We start from the raw sequence: 10,086 nt of genomic DNA, 5'->3' as shown, positions 1-10,086 counted from the left end.
ATCACTTTCAAAACACTAGCAAATACTTTGGGTGGAAACTAGCATCTTTGATCCTCATGTTGGCCCATTATTTATTGTTCAGCTTTTTACAGATTATGACAGAGGATGTGTCATACAGTACATTGAAATCTGGAAATATTTGAAGAAGATATGCTTATTTGAATGTTGCCCTCATGTCTGTGACGTTTTTCCACACTTCTGACAGCTAATGGGTGTGAGCAATATCTTGTTAGCTCCACCCCTAACCCATGGGCGGAACAGAAACCATAATTAAGGATTATTCCAGGGGATATCCACACCCCCCACACACCCATCTTCTATACCAAGCAATTCCTACCTGAAATTACCTCCATATTTTTATCTTAAATCCCATTGACTGCATTCATTCCCTACCACATTGACATGCAGGATGTGTTGTTCTTCAAAAAATGTTACATCACGATGAAATGCATTGGCTTGTAGATCTTTGAGCTTGAAGATGTTCAAATAGCCCAAGTATAAATTAGGGCTAATACTTCAAATCACAGAAAAAATGACTTGGTACAACGTTTTGGCCACAGTTGGCCTTCATCAGGTGATGAACTGGCCAACGTGGTACCATGTATTTTCTGTTTTAAAGTAAACTTAACACTTAGGAGCAAATGCTGCAGACTTTTATTCTTTTGAACAGATATTTACACTGATATTATTTTGTTGGAAATATTTAAACTCTCAGCAAGCAGATAAAAACAGATGTGAACACGCAAGTGCAAAATAGACGTTCATTGCGTCATCACGCTGCTGGATTTCCAAAAATGCAGCAAAAAGAAAAGTGTTGCAAAACCCGGCCTCCTGGTGGCGCTACAATAGGGCAATGTTAAAAGGGTGGCATTTGTTCCTCACCGTAGCGCGAATGTGTGTGCAAAGTTTCACCGCAGTCGGACACTGCGTTCATTTGCGGCATTTTGTTGAAAACGGGCCACTCCTGCAAACTTTTATAGCCAATCAGGATGGAATAAGAAAAATAAAACAGATCCGTATTGATCACATGACTATAGAGATCATGTGTACCGATTTGCGTGAAATTTGTATAAAATCATCTGAAGGCTTAATATATAAAAAAAAAAATAATAATCACTCATTGTCCATCATCGGTGGCTGGTGAAATTACTGATGACTGTCGTCGAGTTAATGGGTTGGTTACTGAGGTAGCGGTTGTTGTCATGGATCCATTGAGAAAATCAACACTAAGCTTCCTGCGTATGACGGTGGGGCAGAAGGTGGACAGCCAGGCGTCTTTAAAGCCAGTGTAGCAGAAGCAGTAGACCAGCGGGTCCAGCAGACAGTCAATGTACGATAGCACCATGAATCCGTCATACACCTGCACCACCACGTCCTCCACCTCCTGCCGATTCTGCACCTCCTGCAATCCCAAACGCACAAACAGCAGCGCCATCCTGGCCAGCGAGCACGGCAGGAAGCACACAGAGAAGACCAGGATGACAGAGATGACCAGCCACACGGCCCGCTTCAACTTGGTCTTGTCCCCGACTGTCTTCCTCCTCAGGCGGTTGACGATGCGCACCGTGCAATAGATGAGGATGAAGAACGGGATGAGGATCTGCGTGAAGAAGACCACCTGAAAATAAAAATAAAACACGCACAAACATATTCAGATGTGGACGTATTAACAACATTTGGGCATAGATTTGTACTTTTATAATTTTTCAATAAATTTAGAGTCGCCAATAGTTTTGACCTCTTTTTTTTTCTTTTTCTCCTAATTTAGAGGTAATGCCAATTAGCACTCCACACACATTTCTGTGTAATTCTGCTGTTGTACCCGTGGGAAAGACCCCCCACCGCTCCCATGGCTTCCCTCCCCTGAACACGCCCAATTGTGTTTGTAATGGATGGAAATTGCAACGACTCTCTGTGTACTAGTAATAGTGAATATGAAATAGTAATATTTTATTACGTAATATTGAATATGTAGTATACTGTATCTCATTAATGAAATAAATAAATGCAGTGAGAGAGGACATGCAGGTGGCAAGAGTCCCAGAGGAAGACGCAGGAAAAAAAAACAGATGATCTGCTGTGGCAAGTCAACCCGATAGGAATTATCAGTTTTTGAATATGTAAGAGACATGGACAAGGTTTGAGTAGTTGTGAGAATTAGCGGTAAAGTTGCATCAACCACAAGCAAGTGAATATTATGCAACTCTCCCACATTGGAGAAGTCATGACATAACAAAACACCATGTTGCATTATCTGGTCTTTAAAGTGCAAACCACCAAGGCTGCTTCCACAAACCTTGACACGCTATTAGCGTTGGCAACGGGGGAACATGTTTCTGTTATTAAAATAAGACAGTTGTATAGCTGATCAGGGGATTGCAGACAGTGGTGGACAGTAATGAAGTACATTTACGTGAGTACTGTACTTAAATAAATATTTTGAGTGAAGTATCTGTACTTCACTTGAGTATTAGTTTTTATGGAAGCTTATGACTTTCACTCCACTACATTTCAAAGACAAATATTGTACTGTACCTTTGACTCCCTAGTTAGGTCCAGTTCACACCAATAATTCACAATACAACAAAAATGTTGCAATACCTGTACCTTGAGGGAAATTGCCCTGAATTGCCCTGTTGCAGGTCGTTGCAGTTTTGCAATTCTATTGCAAGTGGTTGCAAGTTGTTGCAAGTGGTTCTAGTCTGGGGGCAGTGATGTCCTAATGGTTAGAGGGGCGAGTTTGTAAACAACAGATTCCCGGTTCGATTCCCCAGACCGACAGAAAGATCTGGGTGGGGAAGTGAATGGCTGTACTTACCCCTCCCCTATATTCCATATGCACTACAATATTAATTATGACATCCACAAATAACTGCAATTTAAAATTAAACAAATGCGCCTGATGGTGCAAATCTTGTCTGCACCAACATATCTCGTTCTGTCTCTTGATTTTGTGGCTTTGAGTTTGTGGCTCACCCTGATGATATGGGCTGATATGATACAGTATGTGCTGGTGCATGTTTTTAAATAGAAATCCTCTGTGGATATGCCATATTATAAAATACATATTTATAGAAGAGTACCTTGAATCCTTTATTCAAGACGAAATAAGTCAATTCAAATCAAACCAAAGCCAATCTGTACCTCTCTGAAGGTGTCAGTGATAACTTGGGAGACAGTGTCATTCGCGCGTCCATGGCTGTTGCAACAATCGATCAACATGGTGGGGATGGTGAGAAGTAGCAGGAGGAGCCAGATTAGGATGGATATCTGAGGGGCCTTCTTCGTGAGCCTGATGAAGTACCCCCGCCCAAGGTGGACCACCTTGAAGTAGCGGTCAAGGGACGTGACGGTCAGGAAGGCGATGCTGGCTCCTCGGTTGAGGAGCAGCATGAAGAGCATGGTCTGGCACACAGGCCGGTTGTTGCTGCGCCTCAAGCCATGCTGGTAGTGGTAGGCCTTGAATGGAAGGCACACGACAAGCAGGAAATCGGCCACCACGATGTTGAAGAGGAAGAAACTGTTGGTCTTCCAGAACTTTAACCTGAGCAGGAAATAAAAGTAGAAGTAAAATGTTACCCTTATGTATTCTGGATTGGATTTAATCAGCACACAACACTGATTTACAGTATATAACCCTTTTTGACCCAATCTGGGTTCATTCATCTATCTGTAGGCACACATCACATTCTATGCTCTGGTTACATATTACGCGTTTGTAGCCGGCAATGATAAGCTCAGGACACAGTGCAGAAACATCTTAACAAAGACGTTTGTCATCCAGAGAGCATTTGATTTGATTTGATTTGATTACGGATCCTTAGCTGGTGCCATAGCAACCAGCTATTCTTCCTAGTGTCCACAAAAAAACATAAATTGTAAATACAAAATGATTAAAGTCAGGACTGAACTCGCAATACATAACAAACAAACTAACATACTGTAAATAAAAAAGAAAGGAAACAAAACTATATAAACAAATAAATTACACAATAACTCGAAATATGATAAATGGTTAATTATGAGTTAAACTAACAAATTGGACAGTTGAAATGCCATGTTAGACAAAATAAAAACAATTTATAGTGTTAAATAAGATTTAAGACTCTTTACAATCTTATCCAAGAGAGATAATGATAATTAAAAGATTGAGACGAGGCGAGGCAGTACAAGCTGTCCATTGCTGGACCCCTTGTGTTATTATCATGCACAGTATAACTATAAACAAACTGTCCAAAATCCAATAGAAAAAAACAGGAGCTTTACTATTCCTGACTAACTTGAACAGTATCCGTGTATTTGCAGACAACTTAATCTCAACTGTGAGTCAGGAGAGGCAAGCATGCATACAGCTCACGGCACACGGTATGCAAGAATGCATATGGCTCACGGCTCAAATACGGCCCAAATACAGCTCATGTTGTATCTTAGTGTACAACCCTGGACCAACTTTGCTGCTCTATTTTGGACAACCTGGAGCTTCCTGAGGTCACCTCTAGCTGCATAGAGAAATAGTCAAAGTGACATAAAACAAAACTTAACAATCTGACATAGAAGGGGACAAGCAACAAGAGAAGCACATTTTCTGGAAATACCAATTACTCTTCCCATCTTTAAAACCGTGTAATTGATGATGTGGTGAGACCAAGATAGACTAGAATCCGGCATCACTTCATGCATGCTCATACAGTATGACATATGGCCAGCATCCGGCATTTACAATAGAGTTCATTTAACTCTGAGAGTGTAGTACACTCATGTAACCAAATGGACCCTTCCATTTGTACACTCAGTTACAAATGAATAAATTAATACTGAGGATTTTACTGTCTACATTGGTTAACCACTGCACAATTTGAAGTCTGGCCATGTCATGCAGGATATTTTCCACAGGCCTTCCTCTGGGCACACTAATATGCCCTAGATGTTGAATGCGGCTAAATTATGATAGTTGATATGTATATGTTGTACTGTATGTGTGTGCCCCTATGCTCCACTATACCATACCGTACAGTATGTGATTAATCTCAGACATAGTAATAATGTGTGAAGTCATTAAGGCTTTTATCCATAAAAGCTAGGTTCCTTGACACATTTCTGTTAAATGCCTTCCCCAAACCTGAAGAGGAAGATGTAGAGGACCGTGAGGTTGAGAGGCAGGCCCAGCGTGAACTCTCCAATCATCAGCCATGATAGGATCTCATATGTGACACGATTAGTGGTGTTGCAGTGGTCAGGATTCCCAGACACATTCATAGTTTTGTTTTGTTTGAATGAGCAAGTCTTCGCCAGGTGTATGCTAGTTCCACAGGCTTTGTAGTTGTAGCAGCAGCAGTTCTCAGTGGTAGTAACAGCTGGAAGACCTTTGAGCTACCTCTCACCCAGGTAGTACTTGTTCTTCAGGCAGTCATTTCTCTCCTCTCACAATGCTGCTTCTGAACCACTGTCAAGACGTCCCAGCTTGCACTGACAAAAAAAAACTTGCAAAACATTATTGAGAAAGCATGCATTGGACACAATATGTATATATACTGTGTATACAGTACATGAAAAGATGATTGCAAATGGTTGAAAAAACAGCCCCAGCCTTTTTCTGTCAGTGTGCCTGCTCCCCTTCACACTGAATCTGGCACTGGTCTCTCACACAGAGGAGGTGTTTCAAATCATTTTAGAGGTGTGGTTTAAAGAGCGGCGCCTTATGTCTGTCTGCGATGCTGCAATGACCAAATGACTGACTCAAACCCTGTCATCGTGTGGCAAGTCTCTGGGAGGGCCGATAACCATCTCATGATCAGCAGCATTTGAGAGACAGTAATCCAACCTGATTCCTGCATGTTACCTCTGTCTTACAGGAAGAGTCCACTGACCATAATTGTTTAACCCAGGGGTAGGCAACCTTTACGATCAAAAGAGACATTTGTAAAAATCTGCTTGGAGCTGCAAAACATATTTGAGCCTTATATTTCAATTCAAACTTTATTCCAGACACTTCCATAGAGTACATATTAGACAGAACACACAACATAAAATAAATGAACAAGCTAAGAACCATAAAACCATGAATAGAGGCCGACTCTCCAGTGTTTATGCAGCCAGGATGAGTACCAGAGACAGCTCTTCCTAGGATTAACTATACCCTCAATAATACTGTTCCGTGGCTCATCCAGGCGGGACATGAATCCATACATAGAGTGCCTTAAGAGAGCCTCACAAGTATGGATTCCAAAGTAACAAAGAGGTGACTGGCACTATGCCATCTAGGTATAACATGGCTTATTTTACATGAGAATCCATTAATATGTAGATTTTTTAAATATAAATTGCTGTGATATTCTACTTTTTATTAAATTCTATTTTAATAAAAGAGATATATTTATTATTTCTTTTGAATTCCAAAATTAAAAACAGTGATGTCTCGGTCATCATTAAAAGTCTCATAAGGCCTCATGGGCAGCATCGCCACAGTACGGCAGAACATCTTGGCCATTAATTTAACTTTGTACCAAGTTGGCTTACTGCCATTTCTACATGTAATTATTCTTTCTGTTTGTGTTTACATTGTTATACAAATATGACATGGATTAGGTGCTATTATTGCCTAGTTTCACTGCCAGCTGCTGTTTTTTTTTGTTGCTGTTGGTCTCCGTTTTTATTTTATAATGTGTGCTCCAGTCTAACCATAAAGTGTGGAACCCTGTATCTCCTGTTTGATTGTAACAATTCATAATCTGTTGAGAACATTTGTATTAAAATACCTGCTTGATATTTTCATTATGGATAACAATAGGAGCTTTAGATGGTGAACCAAACACTGTCTCCTCAGTTTTCTTTCTGTTCATCTCTCAAGAGCATAATTATCATTTTTAACATGTATATGAATAACATCTAACAAGTAATGGTCGCATATTCCTCTTCTATCTTTAGATGCACTGCTGACATATTTCAGCAGCCACATTGCACCTGCTGGCACCTTCTCCTCCCAGTTCAGCATCAAGTGCACCTGCTTGTGTCAGGTAGCCTACCAACATAAAGGCTGCACCAATAGATCCTGCTGACTGGCCATCTGTCTTAGCTATTAAGGTAAGAATAGAGTTTGTTCTCAGAGGACCATATGAGATCAAGCCAAGTTTCACTTTTTCAAAACAAAAAGACAGAAGTTGTCACCTTGAATATTTCAATCTAGTCTAATGGAGGAAAAAAGAAGCTGGCTAATGCCGTATTCCAAAAGGAAGAACAGCGTATAATGCTTCTGCTGTAACCTATTTTACCAGAAATATTTCAAATTGAGCAAAGAAGGATTAAGGGATTGGAAAAATCAAAGCCACTTGCTAAAGACCCATGAGGATAGCAAGGAGCACACTACACACATGGCAACATGGAAGAAATTGGAGGTCCATCTTGCAAAGGTACATTACATTACATTACATTACATTACAGTCATTTAGCAGACGCTTTTATCCAAAGCGACTTACAATAAGTGTATTCAACATAGGTAGGGAACGAAACTACTAATCACCAGAGGTCTTAAGTGTATTTCCTGTAAAAACAAGCAACCAAGAGTATACCTAGCGCTAAGGTAAAAGTGCAATATATCAGCTATCTACTTTCAAGCACATGAGATAAAGTAGCCAAATCAAATGAGCACGAGCTAATCAATCCAATACAACAATAGTTCCTAAACTAGTTAACAACAAGTAGGCCAGGCAAAGAGGAAGGGTAGTGTTTCCTGAAGAGGTGGGTTTTCAGCCTGCGGCGAAAGATGGGCAGTGACTCTGCTGTCCTGACATCAGTGGGAAGTTCATTCCACCACTGTGGGGCCAGAACAGAAAAAAGTCGTGACCGTGTCGATCGACCAGAAGGACCGTTGAGTGGCGGGGGAGTCAGTCGCCCCTTGGTGGCCGACCGGAGTGGTCGGGAAGGGTTGTGGGCATTGACCAATACCCGGAGGTAAGAGGGAGCTGTTCCTTTCACTGCCCTATAGGCTAGCACCAGGGTTTTAAACTGAATGCGAGCCGCTACGGGGAGCCAGTGCAGGGAACGGAGAAGGATAGTTGTGTGAGAGAACTTGGGGCGGTTGAACACCAGACGAGCCGCAGCTTTCTGAACAAGCTCCAGGGGTCTGATGGCAGATGCCGGAGCGCCAGCCAGGAGGGAGTTGCAGTAGTCCAGGCGGGAGATGACAAGAGCCTGGATGAGCACCTGGGCTGCCTTCTCCGTGAGGAAGGGCCGAATTCTCCTGATGTTGTAGAGGAGGAATCTGCAGGACCGTGTCACTGATGCGATGTTAGCCGAGAGCGACAGTTGATCGTCCAGGGTCACACCCAGATTCTTCGCAGTCCGAGTTGACGTCACCACAGCGTTCTCAATGGTGATGGCCATGTCTCGGTGAGGACAGCCCTTCCCCGGGATGAACATCAGCTCGGTCTTGTCCAGGTTGAGCTTCAGGTGGTTCGTCGACATCCACTCCGAGATGTCAGCCAGGCAAGCAGCAATGCGTGCCTCCACTTGTGTGTCAGAGGGGGGGAATGAGAGGATCAGCTGGGTGTCATCGGCATAGCAGTGGTAGGAAAAGCCATGGGAGCGGATGACAGCACCAAGAGATGTAGTGTAGAGAGAGAAGAGAAGAGGACCCAGAACCGAGCCTTGGGGAACCCCAGTAGTGAGCCTGTGTGGTTCAGACACAGACCCTCCCAGCATCACCTGGTAGGAGCGACCCGTCAGGTAGGATGCAAACAGGGAGAGTGCAGAGCCTGAGACACCCATCCCCTCGAGGGTGGAGAGGAGGATCTGATGGTTCACTGTGTCGAACGCTGCAGACAGGTCCAGGAGTATCAGGACAGAGGAGAGAGAGTTCGCTCTAGCGGCATGGAGTGACTCCGCCACTGCCAGGAGGGCAGTCTCTGTCGAGTGACCCACTTTGAACCCAGACTGGTTGGAGTCCAGGAGGTTGTTCTGGTGGAGATACGAGGACAGTTGTTTGAACACAGCACGTTCGAGAGTTTTAGATAGGAAGGATAGAAGGGAAACCGGCCTGTAGTTCTTGACTTCAGAGGGGTCAAGTGTCGGTTTCTTGAGGAGGGGGGTGACTCTGGCAGTCTTGAAAGTAGAGGGAAAGTAACCAGATGTCAGAGAGGTGTTAATAAGGTGGGTTAAGAAGGGAAGAAGTTCAGGTGCAGTGGACTGCAGCAGAGGGGATGGGACAGGGTCCAGAGAGCATGAGGTGGGGCGGCTAGAGGTAACAAGGAGAAGGACCTCGTTAGGAGAAAGGGGAGAAAAGTGGGATAGAGAGGTGGAGGGGGGGGAGAGAGGAGTAGATGAAACTAGAGAGGGGAGGGTGGAAGAGGGACGGGTGTGGGTAGTGCGCAGGGCACCAGCCGGGGGAGGAGGGAATGAGGATCGGATATCGTTCACCTTCTTGTCAAAGAAGTTGGCGAAATCGTCAGGGACGAGGGACGAGGAGGGAGGAGGGGGAGGTGGTTGCAAGAGAGAGGAGAAAGTTTCAAAGAGTTTTTTAGGGTTAGAAGCAGAAGCCTGAATTTTAGTGCAGAAGAAAGCAGCTTTAGCAGCTGATAGAGAGGAGGAAAAGGTAGAAAGGAGAGATTGGAAGGTAAGGAGGTCCTCCGGGAGGTTGCCATTTCTCCATTTACGCTCAGCTGCTCTTAGGCTCCGTCTCTCAGTACGCACTGAGTCCGACAACCAGGGTGCAGGTGGAGTTTGGCGTGCAGGCCTGGTGGTGAGGGGACAGAGATGGTCCAGGGAAGAGGATAGAGTAGAGAAAAGAAGATCAGTGGCAGTGTCGGGGGATAGTAGGGCAAAGGATTCGGGGGCAGGGAGAGCAGAGAGGACAGAGGAGGAAAGATCAGAGGAGGATAGTGAGCGAAGGTTGCGACGTGAGGAAATCATGTGGGTAGGGAGGGGCTGTGGGGGGGGGGAGGAGAGAGAGAGAGAGTAAGACATGAGGTAGTGATCAGAGATTTTCTTACCCTTTTCACTGGGAGGAGGAGTGACGGACAGGTTAGCAGTAGAGCAGCCTCTGGTGAAGATCAGGTCCAGTTGGTTGCCCTTCTCGTGGGTAGGGGGAGATGG

At 44.0% G+C, this 10,086-nt stretch overlaps 1 protein-coding gene across 1 annotated transcript; it reads right to left on the bottom strand.

Moving 5' to 3' along the window:
* Positions 1 to 722: 722 nt before the first annotated feature.
* On the bottom strand, positions 723 to 5,586 carry LOC311063222 (12-(S)-hydroxy-5,8,10,14-eicosatetraenoic acid receptor-like). The gene is made up of 3 exons (XM_084082510.1): positions 5,120 to 5,586; positions 3,145 to 3,544; positions 723 to 1,618 (listed from the first exon to the last, which is right to left on the bottom strand). Exons 1-3 carry the CDS (start codon positions 5,254 to 5,256, stop codon positions 1,118 to 1,120), a joined length of 1,038 nt encoding a protein of 345 aa, XP_083938636.1. The 5' UTR covers positions 5,257 to 5,586; the 3' UTR covers positions 723 to 1,117.
* Between the last annotated feature and the right edge of the window lie 4,500 nt (positions 5,587 to 10,086).

This window comes from Gymnoscopelus microlampas (genome assembly GCF_963454915.1).
Source record: "Gymnoscopelus microlampas genome assembly, chromosome: 16".
Classification (NCBI taxonomy): Eukaryota; Metazoa; Chordata; class Actinopteri; order Myctophiformes; family Myctophidae; genus Gymnoscopelus; species Gymnoscopelus microlampas.
The sequence above is the reverse complement of the archived record's forward strand: the minus strand, read 5'-3'. Positions and strand labels throughout refer to the sequence as shown.